Below are 15,319 nucleotides of genomic sequence, written 5' to 3'. Positions count from 1 at the left end.
CTTGTTCTCCTGCCTGAGGAGGGAGGGTCCTCGTACTGCTAGATGAGGAACTGCCGTAGGTTGTCTGTGCTTCCTGAGACTGTGTGGTGAGAGGAGATAAGGAGCTCTCCCTCCACTTTCAGCAGAGGGGGTAGGAACTTCTCTTTAACTGCGGCTTGTAACAGAGGACCTGAACTCATTGGCTTAAGTGATAGTTTACAGAACAGTTTTATTGTTCCGAACAGTTGTGTTGGCAGAAGTTTGATACCTCTTGCTATGATCATAATGGTAAACTCACTGGGTGTGTCTACACGGGCACAAATCTTCGAAATAGCCATGCTAATGGCCATTTCAAAGATTACTAATGAGGCGCTGAATTAAATATTCAGCGCCTCATTAGCATTAGGACGCTTCCGGCCCTGGCGCTTCGAAAGCACCACTTTCAAAAGCGCGCGGCTTCGCATGGCTACACGGGGGTCCTTATCGAAAGGACCCACACCTTTCGAAATCCCCTTATCCTGGTCGGGATAAGGGGATTTCAAAAGGTGCGGGTCCTTTTGAAAAGGACCCCCGTGTAGCTGCATGGAGCCACGTGCTTTCGAAAGCGGCGCTTTCAAAGCGCCGGGATCGGAAGCGTCCTAATGCTAATGAGGTGCTGAATATTCAATTCAGCGCCTCATTAGTAATCTTTGAAATGTGGCTATTTCGAAGAGTTGTGCCTGTGTAGACACAACCACTTAGTTTAATTTTTTCTCTGTGAATCCATCTTTTGTCTTTTACTGTATCCTTTATAAAGTGCCTTTCTCATTGTGGCCCATCTTAGGATACAAATGACAGATAATTTTGATAAGCCAGTATGTGGTTGTTACATCTTTTCACAGAGAGGAAGGAGTTCACATGGAGGAAGCAGTCAGCTCATGCTGTTTATACAATAAATCTACAATAAAATCAAAATTCAAATATAATCTGTTTTTGTGTTGTCTCCCCTTAGGGAATTATTGTTTTACATTGACACGTTTCTTTTGATATATTTGGTTTTGTACTATATATGGAACCGGGAAGATACCTGCAGCCAGATCAGTTGTTTACTTTCAATATTACAACTGCTGCTTATGTGTAGGCTGACGCCAAGTCTATATTAGACCTTAAAGTCCATTGTAGATATGCAAATCCAGCTAGGGCAATTGTGTAGCTGGAATCAACTTATCTACAATTGACTTACCTGGCCATCCTCACAGAGGGAGATCAGGATATTATGGAGTACAGGGGTCAACTGTCAATCTCTGATAGTTTGACTTCAGTTTTCTGCACTAGGCATGCAAAATTGAATCCAAGAAGATTGACCCTGATCAGGTTGATCTTCGGGTCGATCTTCTGGGTAGTGAAGATATACCCTTAGTTTACATGAAGAGTAAAATAATAAAATAGTGTTATTGTATGGCTGGTTGGGTAATAAACAACAATAAAATTAAAAAATGGATCAGCTTAATTCAAAGCCTATTGAATTTAGCGATCTTGTTTGGATTAAGGAGAACGACTTTCACTGCATTAAAGAGTAGCTGTGGTAGTCTGTATCTGCAAAAACAAGGAGAAGTCCTGTGGCACCTTATAGACTAACTGATCATTTGGAGCATAAGCTTTCGTGGACATGCATCTGATGAAATGGGTCTTCTCCCATGAAAGTTTATGCTTCAAATGTTCGGTTAGTCTATAAAGTGCTGCAGGACTTCTCATTTTCACTGCATTGTGTGACTTAATAATGAACTTTGCTTATGTCTCTGGTTACAATTACTAGTACAAGCATTATGTGATGGATGATGGACAAGTAAAAACACGTGTTTAAATGCTAAGTTCATGTCTTGAGGGGAAAAATATAACTGATATTTGTGCATACAAATTCTTACTCATCTCTCCCAAGATATCCCTTTCCTGCTTTTTGCCACAAAGACATGCATGAGCAACCCTGAATTTACACTAGATTACAGCAGGACCCAGGTGAGACGTCAGCTGGTTCCAAATTGGCTCCCTGTCTTCAGGTGCACCAGGCATATCTTTAAGAATGTAGCTTCCAATTATAAAAAGTGTGTTTAATTTGGGTGTGCAAATACCTTAGTGCATATGCTTAAGGGGAATGCTTGCAAAAGAGCATGTTAGTTCGAAGATATGACCCAAACTGTTTGGCTCCAGGTTTCCAAACTGTGTTCCTAGCATGAACCACATTTTAACACATAGATCTTTTTGTGGCCCGTCCCCTGTCCATCCCTTGTCCATTCACCATCACATCATATCCATATAGCAACTATAATAATAGCTTATCTGGAAAGTAAAGATAGGAAAATATTTTATGTCTGACTATCATTTAGTGCAGTGTAGTAGCTGATATTGAGGAGAGCTAGCACCAGGTGAGTATGCCAGGGATCAGCAACCTCCAGCACAGGTGCCAAGAGTGGCATGCTAAATGGAAAAGCTCTGCATCGTCATTTATTTATTAAGAAGTTGTTGTAAGTAGGACTATTCGTGACTTTAAGAAGTATCACTGGCACTCAGACCATGCAGAGAGGTCAAAAGGTCGAAGTTCAGCGCTCCACCTCAGAAAGGTTGCTGACCTCAAAGTAGCAAGAGTTATGAGTGGACTAAGCAGCGTGGGAGAAAAAAAAAGCCACTCAGATATCCCGATTTAAGCTTATGTGAAGAGACTGATACCTGTAGAGCTGAAGGAGGAAACAGCAGGCACATTGCGCAGGTGATTGTCAGGCTGACAGCGCTGTAAACAAATTAGATAAAGCATGACAAGCACATATTTTAGCCAACTCTGGAGCAATGACCAAAGAGAAGGCAGAGGTGTCCAGTATGTGGTGTCACATGTACGGCATGCAGGAGCACTAATCACTTTGTAACTGTGCTACTTTAATAACACAGTTTTGTTATGGAAAAATGTTGAAAAACTAAAATAAAACTTGACTATGAGTCTGATTGGGGCCACAGAATAAAGAGGATGGTAAACCCAAGTAGAATTTTATTTCTCTGTTCCCTAATGGTTTAAACAAAACAGTTGGATGTAAATGTCATCCTATGTGAATGATAAATAATTTTTCCCCACCAGAATGCCCACAGTACATTTTTCTCTGTTCTAAATGCCTGTCAAAAATTTTGTCAAGTGCCTCTGGATGCTTGAAGTTCCATATTGTGTTCATTTCATGTCCTGTTTGGAAAGTTTATATTTTAAAGCCTCCCATTTGCTTTTGGAGCAGCCCTGCAAGTATTAAAGTATTATATGGAAGATATCTGATGGCTAATTTTGGAAGAAGTTAGTACAGGGGAACAGGAGGTGCATAGCACAATGATACGCTATGTAAAATGTCACTGAAGCTGGGAAAGAAATCAAATCAAGTTAAAGCAAAATGCCAATATGAGCAAAAAAGAAAATTGCCCACGTGTTCTGTGAATACATTAAGCGTCATTTTTTTTTAAGAAAAAAAGAAAAGTAAAGATGGAAATATCACAAGGGAAAGATGCACTTCAAAGATTCATGGTATGATCGCATCATACTATAATCACACCCTACCCATTGCATACATGTGTATTGCCTCTGCCTCCTGACAGCAATGCCAGTTGATCTGAAGTGAAGTACAGGTGTCAAGGAAATAAAACAGGTTTTATGCAAGTGGCATTTGAAGTATTTTGATTTAATCAATCTTTAAAGCTCTCAGTATATGCAATTTCATGTGGCTTTGGAGCAGCATTTCCCGTCAGCCACTGTAGGCCTTCTTGTCATGATAGTCTTTGATATAAATGGTAACCAGAAAAGAACCTATGTGAAGGCACCAATTCAGAAATGCATCTAAGCATGTACTTATGTGGTTTGCTGATATAGAGCCACAAGGACTAGCTAAGCCTAAAAGATCTTGTGAATGGGATAGTATTGATGAAGATGTTGAGATTACTGCGATACAAGTCACAATTTCGGCCACACAAGCAGATGACTGACTAAAGCCTGAGCACCTTTCAAATATTGCTTTGCAGCAGCTGGAGGAGACAATTGTACAAGAGTGGGCAGAAGAGATGTCAGTACCTCTATCCCTCGATTTACGACCTTTTGATTTACGAATTTTCACTATAATGACCCATGTAAATTTATACCTGTTTTTCAATTTACGAACACTGTTTTCAATACAACAAAGAACCAACCTTTGTTTGAGCATCCACAGTACAGCCAATGCTCCACTGGAGGCTCCATTTCTGATTTACAAATTTTCACCTTACGAACAGTTTTCATTGACTGAATTATGTTTGTAAATCGAGGGATAGGTATACTTCTTGCCCAGGGGTGGGCAATAAAAAAGCAGTGGCCCTCCAAGGTTACCATTGCTAAATTTACCTGTGCCTCTGCAGGTATTGGGCAATTGCCGCTCGCATTGGCTGTGGATCACCATTCACAGCCAATGACAGCTGTGTTTGCCTGATACCTGGGGAGGTGCAGGTAAATATAGAGGTGGGGGCCTGGCTGGGACTAACCGTGGTGGACTGGATCCAGTCTATGGGCCAGTATTTGTCCACTCCTGTGGTAGCTGGATCAAGACTATATTGGGCTTATCATGATGAGTTAAGTGTCTGAGAGGTCATTACACAGGAAATGCTAGAAATACTCCATTGTGGCCATACTCACCTGAAAACCAAGGAAAGCGAGAGCCCTGTCCTAGATCCGCATCTACACCTGAGAGGCATGCAACCCATCTCCAAGCCACCGTTCTGCTCTCCCAGTTTTAGGCTGTCAGTGTGCTAGACCAGTCTCCCATTGGAAATCAGAAGAGCCCAAGGACTTTTCTGAATTGTAATGGCTGCCAAGAATATTTTTTCAAAAAGGCTGTTACGGCAGCGAAGAAAAGCTAGATAAGAGGGAAGCCACTGGACATGCCCATAGTTGTTCTGTGCAGGCCCCAAGGATGGGTAGGAAATGCTATGCCAGTTAAGACATTGGAAGGTCCCCTATATTGTGGTGATTTGCCAGCAAGTGGCTAGACCAGTTTTAGGGCTGCTTTGTGCTGTTGGTATGATACAAAGTGGCCACAATGCAGTGGTTAATGCGGCACACTTGTTTGTTGGGCAAGAATGTCTGTCATGGTACATCTACACTACTTGAGAGATCAGTCCGATCAGGTTCAATCTTCTGGGGTTCGATTTCACACGCATAGTGGGGACGGGCAAAATTGAACTATGAGGTTCAACAGTCAACTCCTGTATCCCTCATTTTCATGAGGAGTAAGGGAGGTCAGTGGGAGACTTGCTCCCATTGACCTCCGTCAGTGAGGACAGCCAGGTAAGTTGATTGTAGATATGTCGATTCCAGCTATGCTATTGCCACAGTTGGAATGGCATATCTACACTTGACTTTTAAGGTCTAGTGTAGAGCTGGCCTCAGAGATGTAATCTCAAAATTTGATGTCTGTAAAAAATATTAAGAGCTGTAATCACCACAAAGGTGAAGACTGAGGTGGTTTGAAGCAAGAGCTGAACTTTCCCCTTTCAAAGTTGTTGACCAGTAGTCAGTTGAAAGCTAGTCATAGAATAATAGTCAAATATGAACAAAATGCATTGTGGGTTTGAGTCTGTCACATATTCATGATGTGCCTGATATAATGAAGACCAGTTTCAAAATTAAGACCTATGTTTAAACCATAGTTTAATTATGGTTTTGAGCTGTTTCAGCCTCTCATCCCCCATGCCAAGGTCCATGGCTGCTAGTTACTGAAAATTCAAGCTTATTGGAATTTATCTGAACCATTTCAGTTAGGATGTGGTGTGTATGGGCCAAATACAGTGAGAACAACTTTCCTTGTGATACAAAACCAAGGCAGCAGCTGTGCATACACAAATTTTAACTGAACATTCCATTGAAAATTAATTGAACTTTTTCAAACCCATGGAAAAATTTGTGTTTCTGGCTAGTTATTTTATCCAGTTTTATTCATTTCCTTAAAAAAATAGCCACTAAAATATATTGCAGTCAAAGTAAGATGCAGTTGATGTGAAATGCATTAGTTGCTCAAAGAGTGATGGATCCAGACCTGCTAGCAGCACAAGTTTAACTAACCCTGAAGTAAAAGCCATGTCTTGATTATCTTTGCTTGGACTGTGCTGAGTAGCTGTCTATGGGCATTGTGTTCAGTGCCTAGCCCATGGCTTTCAAAATCACAGCAAAATAACATTAATTTTTTAGGGTAAAAATATGTACTGAAACTCTTTCACTGCAGACATTTTTTCCTGTACTAGATTTGCATTGTTCCCTTCAGACCCTCAATCAGTAGAGACAGTTGGCTGCTGTACCTTGTGCCTCTAAATGGTTACATAATTGGACCATTTTCAACAAAAAGAACTATCAAGTTATCGTTCAGAAGAGAAAAGTAATTGGAATTAGTTTTAGTATTAAAAAAAATCTGTTTTATTTCAATTTGGTGCCCAAGACAGAATGCACAATAAAATACAAGCACCTTGAACCTGCTGTTGTATGCAGTCACTGAACTAAAAATGGGATTTTTGTGCTTTGCAGTGTTTTTTCAAGGTGGCTAAACACTTCATTGTTTGAAGCTAAGTAACACTGTAATGCCGACAGACCCAGGTTGCTGGCCCCAGGGATAGAACCTGTGATCATAGAGGCTACCATGTGAACTAAAGGCCAGGTAGCTGTCAGTCAAGACTGTTGACCAGAGACTGCATTCACCCTTGTATGAGGTCTCAGTACCTCTGGGTACTACGTGCTTCCCAGGGCTGAGGGGGCACATCCTGAGCTTCTGACACCTTCCAGCAGTTCTTCCTGGCCAATGCACCAGTTGTAACACTGACAGACCCAGGTTGCTGATATTAGGGATAGAACCTGTGTGCATAGGGTTTCAAGCCCTGCACTCTACCATGTGAGCAAAAGGCCAGGTGCCTCTCAGCCAAGACTGTAGAGCAGAGACTTCACTCACCCTAGCATGAGGTCTCAGCACCTCTGCTACAACACCTTTTAAAATAACAATAGATTTTGTTTGGTTGGGGATAAAAAATCTCCCAGAGAACTAGAAAGAGGCAGAGAGTGGAAGAAAAAGATACTAACTCATTTCTTTGTGTCAGTATTGGACAGATTACTATTTACAATGGAACATGTCTGACTACCCCGGAGTGAAGAATGTACGTTTTCCTGATGGTCAGATTTGGAAGCCAGATATCCTTCTGTACAACAGGTAGGCACATCTTCATAAAAAGAAAGCACAACTATTCCTTCAGAATGCCATGGTGTTGGGTGCGAGCATTCATGGTTTGGAAAACAACCGTTATGGTACTTACCACAAGAAAGATGATTATGCAACAGCTTGCCATAGTTTAAGTTTCAGAAAAAGTTTAATTCTTTAGAAAACTCAACTTCACTTGAGATGTTTACTGATGAGGATAGAGACAGTTTTCTCCCACACCTGGCTGAAGCATCACTCATTTTGAAGTAGAACAGCTTGCTTTTCTGTAGGCTAATTTATACTTTATGCCTGGCTATGCTGGGAGCAGGCCAGGCGATACAGAATGTGCTTTAATTAGGCCAGACCTTTATTTCTAAATGTCTCGGCGTACCTGGCAGATAAAAGTGTGTAGTGCAGCTATTCCATAATCATGTACACATTCCCAATGGTATAATTTACATATTTCCGACCCCCGCGTCCATCCTGATCCAAGTCAACCTACTGCGGGGACCCTGCCACGATCTCCCCTCCTCACCAACAATAAGGGTTATGGGGAAGGTGGGACTATGGAGGATAGAAGATATTTGACTCCCTGCTGTACCAGGCATAGCAGACCCAACCCCTTTCTGTTCCCACTCTTTTAAAGCAAAATTCCTTTAAATCCCTTAAAGAAATCCATTTCATCTGATGAGTTGTGCTCCTTCCCTACAGAGTACTTGCACTAGGCAGCCTCCCCAAGCCTACAGAATGAGTTGTGACAATACAACCTGACCCTCACCTATTTCATGTTCACCCCTCTCAGTTTCCAGCCAGATGCAGGAAGACAAAAAGCCCCCACTTTACCTTGGCCAATCTGGTGCTGAGAGGAAAAGTCCTTCCCACACCACTGGGAAAGGTGTTAATAGTGTAATTCACACAGCATATCATGACAAACCCTGGTTTTTAACTACTCATCTGCAGCTCCATCTGGTCCAGGTGAAAGAGGGCTTTTCCTGAACCAGCTTGGACCTGAATGGACCCTCCTCTCCTGGTCATCTAGGAGGAGAGTTGAGTCACTGCCCTGACCTTGACCCTGACCCTGACCCTGACCTGGGCTGAAGCTGCATCTGCAAGTCACACTGGCTTTCCAGCCCTCGAAGGGGCTGCAGATACTTTCCTGTAAGCCAGACCATGTCTCCCACTCCTTAATGCACAGTGAGTTCATTGTCCTGTCCAGTGCTGTGTGTGCTCCCCAAACTATAGGGAATATCAGCATACTTTGCAAGGAACCTTTGTTGTCTGCGCTAAACAGTTGACACTTTAGTTCTTTCAGGGGCAAGCAGGTAGACAGCAGTGGAGATTATCAGTTGTTCACCGTAGTCTGTAGGGGTGAACACACTGAATGGGACAGAGGCAAGGCTGATAGGATCCAACTGGTGTGTGTGGGTGTGAAAGTCCTGAAAATATGCAAATTGAGACACATAATGTGCACAGTTGTCTACATTACTACTAACTTCTACCAACAATACAGCTTTACTTGTTCAAAAACTATGAAATTCAATGGGCCAAAGCATAGTAACACAGAGTTGAAGTTGCTTTGTGGTCTATCATCTCCATGCAGAACTCTGAGCAAAACTCAGACTTCAGAAAAAACAGGACATGCATAGTTAAGATTGCCCATGCTAAATTGAGCAAGCTCTTCACCATCTTTTACAACTTTGTGCTCCAAAGTGAGATTAGATGCACCAGTGGCAGCTGGCCGTGAGGCTGTTCTAAAAATTAGGCCCATAGGTCTACTTCTTTCAATGAGTTTTTATGCTGAGTTCTCTCTGCACTGAACAGACAAAAAAACTATCTTGTGTGACTCACACTGTAAGCAACATTGCATGTTTAAAAAAACACAATAAAAATAACAGTTATGGGCAGGCAGATAAGTATTCATATATGCTGACAGTACATGTAGTGTCTTGAATTGTTAGTTACAGAAGATTCAGCAAACACTGTCTCGTAACACAAGCACACATTTAATTCAATTAAAAGGCAGCAAATTCAGAACTCATTAAGAAGGAAATACTTTTTAATAGAACATGTAATTAAGGCTTTCAGCCACAGGAAATTAAGATCAAGAATGCAGTATGATTTGGAAAGGGATTAGATTTTTTTTATGGGTAACCAGAATAGTATGATGATAAAAACATTTTTGAAAGGGTTTTAGGGCTTCTGCTTCAGAACTTCAGCCATTATCTCAGTGTTAGAAATCAGGATGGGAACTATGAGAGGAGGCATATTCCACACCTTTCGGGGTCAGGAGCGGGTCTCACACCAGTACGTTTGGTGCTGGCTGCAATTGGTGACAGGACTCCGGAGAAGCTAGACCTAGGTGTTGATTTGAGCTGACATTGTCTGGTCCTGAATAGTCTGTTAAGGAGTAACAGAAACTCACATTAATTTAAAGGAACCTTTTAGCCTCCCAATCTTTAGTTCCCACTTGTACATCAAAAATTGCTGTCACACAGGCTCGGCCTTAAACTAGATTTTGATCCTGTATGCACCACTGCAGCTCTGGGGGAAACCTTGAACAATAAATGGAGATACTTAGTTACATCAGTGTAAATACAAAATCCTGTCTCTTTGCCTACACCCTTACTTTTCTTACACAGGTGAGGAATCCAATCAAATCAGTTATTGTATGCCTACACTGGGCCAAATTCTAGCCTCGGTGAGGTTCACGCAGTGCCACTGAAATATGTAGCTTATCAGCGGTGTCAGAAACATCAGCCTTTAACCTATGATGGCTTTTTAAAGCATGGTTAATAGAGTCACTGCTGTGATCAGTGTTCCCTGTAAGTTGAATGCTTGAGTGGCCTTCCAGCAGAGAGTCAGGTGCCACCCAGCTGATTAGCAGAGCACCCACAGGTAGCAGAGTGTGTTTCTATGGTGATGCACATCGGCACATGCCTTCATGCACAGAATAAAAAGAGCAGCCACTGACTGAGATTATTGCTAAATTGCATGCAAGGCCAAATTAGGGGTCTGGAGATATACAGGGTGTGCAAGGTGTTTGGGGATGTGGCACAACAGTCTGGTGATAAGGAGGGACTGGCACCTAGCTACTCTGTGAAACAGCAATATAGCAAACTGTAGCTTCCTTCAGCTTTGACTTCAATGGGCAGAGAATAAGTGATTCACAAGTTGGGATGGCCATAGCAAATCCCTTTCCCAGTCTCCAGGCACACACCGTCTTGGCCATGTAATGCCATTTAGCTCTGCTCTCTAGCTACTCCTTCTGCTAAATCAGCCACATTAAAGCTTTGACAGATGGCTTCACTTTTGTCTCTAACTTCCTGTCTTCTTCTGCAGTCTGTTGCAAATCTATAAAAGGGAGAGACAATGTATCTGTTTTGTACATCTGTTGTCCTGGTCTTTTCACAGTCAGAAAGATGCTTTTCTATCATGCTTTGTCCATGGAGATGACATGACCCTTTTGTTTTCACTGGGGCTTCTAGTGATTTTCTTTCCTGTCTTGCCCATATGTCTTCTGATTAAACCCGCCCCTGCTGTGTGTAACAACCAGATTTCCCTTCTTCCTTTCAGAAGGTGCATTATTTATTTTGTACACAGCAGATGTATCCAATATGTCAGTTGCAGTTACATTGCCCCCTGTCCAGTTGATGCTTATCTAGATATTAATGTCTCTGTCACAGCTGTTGTTGAATCACAATATTGTTACAATGGCACACAGTGACAAGGGTTTACTGTCAACCAGTTGCATGCATCTCCCTGGGCCCCATATTGCTGTCCTGCTTACAGTGTGCTTCAGTGCATTTGTATTCAGTGCTAAATGAGTGAGGAAACTGGGGATGAACTCTGCTACAGCGGTCCCAGTACTTTTCATAACTGCCTGCCAGGATTAGGTGGCTGTTTCTAGGTTAAGCACTGTAATTAGTACTGCACCTCTCCATACATCAGCCTAACAAAAAAAAATCCTTGAGATATTCCATTCACAAGCTGGTGTATCATGTGACTCAAACACGTTTCAACAACATTAGTTTTTACTGTATTTTTTTGCTGAAAATTTGTTTTCTCTTGAGTGTCTTTTCTAGTCCCTGATCCTGACTATGTTTCTGTTCTCTCATGCATGACTAACATGAAAATGGCAATTCAAAAAGTGGACTCTTTATTCGTTCATTTCCAGAATTCCCAGTGAAGAGCATGTCTAAGTGCACGTCTTAAATGTTTGTACTTTTGGAAGAGGGTGTAGTGATATGTATGGGGTTGGGGAGAGAGAGAGAGAGAGAGAGTTAAGACAATTATAACCTAGTGTACTAATGAACAGTTTATATATAATTTATCTATATAAAAATGCAATTAAAATGGAAATGTTGCCCATAATTTTTGATACCTCTACTTTGTTGTCCAATGTTGAGTATGCAAAAAGCTCTAACAAAGATGCTGTATTCTCTCAAAACCAACAGCAGTCAATAGGCACTGCAAGTAGTAGCACCTCCTGAAACTTACTATGTAGGTATCTGGACATGCAAAATTAGAGTCCAGGTTTGAAAATTTTTAATATACTTTATAGTACAGTTCTACTTACATTGCTAAGGCTAATGCTTTGTACCACTAATTCATGTAACTGGAAAGTCTGCGTTATGTTTGAGCATCATGCTGAATTCATGGTGTTTTTATAATCCTGGTATATTAACTGTTACACTACTATTACTGAAAACTACTACTGTTTGGTATATATATTGCAAAACACTCTAGTCAGAACTTCAATAATATGACTGAATTGATTCTATTTTAGAAGGCGTCCTTAACGTGTAATTTTTTTCCATTGTGAAAGGAGTAGCATAATTACTTTTTCCCAACCACCTGATATTTTTGCATGGTATTTTGGAACATATATTTGCATTTCCTGTTGACTTATATATGACCTTGTAGTTGTAACTGTAAATTTAAAGCCATAGGTATTAGACTGCTTCTTCACTTTGATTTATGCTTATGTTTAAACATTTCCCTGAGCCTTACTTGTGTTGACATATAGCTATATCCTAATGGAGGGCAACTCACTGCAGCAATAATAAACTTTACTGTGAGGGCACCGTGACGGTGTATAAGCTTTGCCAGTTTATGAGCAAGAGTAGCTGCAAGCCTTTGTTTTTCTTTAAAACTTCTGCAACAGAACTTCAGAGTTACAAACCATTTGGGAATTGTTTATAACTTTGAAAGGGTCATAACTGAAGAAAACAGCCTGTTCTTTCAAAAGTTTACAGCTTAGTACTGACCTAATACAGCTTTGAAACTTTACTGTGCAGAAGTGTTTCCTTTAAGCTTTTTTCTGGTCATTTACATTTAACACAGTACTGTACTGTATTTTCTATTTGTGTACATCTGGTTCCAAATGAGGTGTTCGCTTGCCTGGCCTGTTATACCGCCAGCGTTCTACTGCACGTCAACCCTGGAAACATTCAGCTGTTATGTTAAAATGATTTAGCAGCTGTGTGAGGTACAGTTTATTTCAGGTGTTATATAATATTTTTTTTTACGGATGGTGGTCTCTAAGTTCTAAGTAGGTGCGAGTTCTGGGAGAGATCCCTAAGCACGGAGAGCCCATTTCAGTAGTTCCCTTTCAACATAATGTTTGTTGCAATCAGTGAGAAATTTGCCTCCATTGATGCAGTGGGTGTCAGAGTAGAATGTAACAGCAACGAAGGGTCCTGTGGCACCTTATAGACTAACAGAAAAGAGAGTAGAATGTGTGTTCTTTGTTCTCTGACCCTGTGGAGATATTCCCCAGCGTATAATCTGAACTGTTGAATAATTGTGTTCCATTTTTTTTTTTAAACCTGGGAAGGCCTTTTACCCTGTTTTGTTGTCAGAACAGTCACTCCTGACTAAATACATGTGCACAAATGACATACAGGGCAACAGCAGCAACTTCTTAGTCCCAGCCTTATTTCCCCAGAAATGTACGTCTTGTAATTCTTCAGTGTGCTACAGGTTTCACCTCTAAAAAATGGGATGCTCTGATCTGGCAATATCCATGGTCTAGCAGGAGCATGGATGTTCCTGGACCAAAGAGCCCTGGGCCAGAGCCAAAATCCATCTGGGGCAGCAGTGGGAATGGGATGGGGCCACTTGATGGCATCAAGCAACCTGGCTGGGGCCAAAGCTGGACATTGAGGGCAGCTGGTCTGGGACCACGTCCAACATTAGAGGAGAATGGTGGGCACCACAATTAGAGCTGGCAGGAGGCTGGTGGTAGGGGACCTCCCCTGGCCCAGCAAATTCCCTTGTTTGGGGCTGGTCAGGTCCTGAGAGTGTCAGACCAAGGAGGTCCAATCTATATTGAACACTCCTTTCCCCTAGCTGGGGTGAAGGTGTAACTGCCCTTAGGCAGGCTTGAATCTGGGAGCTCTGGAGCTTAGTGCAGGCATCACTACAGGTTGAGCTAAAAACCAGCTGGCTCTCATCTTAGGCTGTAGAAGGCACTTTTACTTTCTTTGTGGCTTGGTCTAGGTAGCACTGCAGGGGACAGTTAACCACACATGGATGTGTGGGTTACGAAAGCTACAAGCAGTTGCTTATGGATGTGCAGTTTGAACGGTATGTGATGAAATGTAAATCTCCTGTTTAGCTGTTCCCGCTATTGGACCCTGGAAGCTTAAGCAGCTGATAGCTTTTAAAATTCTGAGGAGTGGGGCGGTTTGGATGAGCTGAGGGTTACTTTGTCTGTGATAAACTGGTGTGGGTTATTACCCAGGGTCACAACATATTTCAGTAACAACCATGGACTAGGCGCTTTAACCTTCACATATAGTGTTGCCACACACAGTGCACCAGGCTAATTACATGCAGCAGATGAGATCTCCCAAGGCAGACTGTGCAACTATACCATAACACTGGGAAAAATGGTGAACACGCTGGCATAAACTGTCACATCCCTGTTAGTGTGGTTTGTTCACTAATGATATTTATCATTCTCCAGCTACAGCATTCACTAATGTCAGTCAGTATTTTCATCGTTTCATGTTAAATAGGTCTCATAACCACACTTTTTTTTAACTCTGTGAGCATTTTTATTCAATAGAATGTCACCATCTACTTTAAGATATTTAATATATCGCCAGCTATGTGCGGGGCTGGTGGGAAAGCAAATCCAGGTCACCTCAGTGACACACTATTGGCAGATTCACAGTGCCACCATGATCACTGGTGCAAGCCTTGGGTCATGAATGTCTCCTTTATGGGTCTAAGAGCAGCAGAACTCCTCCTTCAGAATACCACCAACTTCTCCCCCTCCCCTTGGTCTCTAAGGCAGAGCTAGCATAGAAGCGTTCTCCTTCATCCTTACTCCAAAGACAGCCAGCAATGGAACAGGGGCGGGCCAGCTGCATGGACTATGTGTTGTAGTTCCAGTATTGAGGGGGGTGGTGAATGTAGTAGTTCTATTTGCATATTTACCTTTGCAGTGAAAAATAGCAGTATTTGTTGTGAAGCCCAGCTCTGTGTCTGCTATACACGTAGCAGAGACCTGTGTTTGAGCAATGCTAGTATTTGATGCCTGGTGCTCTATTTTAGTTCCACATACATGGAGGCTGAAGTCCCCTTGGAAAGTTCGTTTTTCAGAGCTCACAATGGCTGCCAGTGAATGCAGCTGATAATTTACATAGCATCTTAAAATGCTCTTTAGCTTTTCACCTACTGCCCAGGAGCCCATCCTGGGAATGTACACCACAGTTCTGCATGCTGGAATAGCTATGTGTTCTTCAGTTGGCAGATGCGCAAGGTTGTTAAATTAACAGCTGTGACTGGCACATGCAATTGGAAAAAGGGTATATATTTCTTTTAGGCTTCATTAAGTTTGCTAGTTTTCTGAGTAGAGAACTGCCCTGGTGTTTAAGACCAGAGCTGTTGCATCTCAGCTTATGCCAGTAAGTACCGGCACCTCTTAACAACCTGTCAGATTCTTCTGCACCTCTGCAGTTCTCTAGATGAACAAATCATTATAGCCATGTCACAATGATTCCCTATGAGAAAGTTAAGTTCTGAAGCTTTGTTAGGAAAAAGATCATGTTTTGAGGTAGCTAAGGTATTTCAGTTTGAAGCACTTTATTTCAGAGGCGGTCAGAATTCTAGACTACGAGTAG

General features: G+C 41.9%; 1 protein-coding gene across 1 annotated transcript in view; it reads left to right on the top strand.

Annotated features, from left to right (window-relative positions):
* CHRFAM7A (CHRNA7 (exons 5-10) and FAM7A (exons A-E) fusion) overlaps positions 1 to 15,319 on the top strand; it is an 81,026-nt gene that overhangs the window by 39,636 nt on the left and 26,071 nt on the right. The window contains exon 4 of the mRNA XM_075006766.1: positions 7,090 to 7,199. Coding sequence (XP_074862867.1) covers positions 7,090 to 7,199 — 110 coding nt within the window. The remainder of the gene's footprint in view (positions 1 to 7,089; positions 7,200 to 15,319) is intronic.

The sequence above is a fragment of the Carettochelys insculpta genome, chromosome 12, assembly GCF_033958435.1.
Source record: "Carettochelys insculpta isolate YL-2023 chromosome 12, ASM3395843v1, whole genome shotgun sequence".
NCBI lineage: Eukaryota > Metazoa > Chordata > Testudines > Carettochelyidae > Carettochelys > Carettochelys insculpta.
Note: the sequence above shows the minus strand (reverse complement) of the source record. Positions and strands in the feature narration are given on the sequence as shown.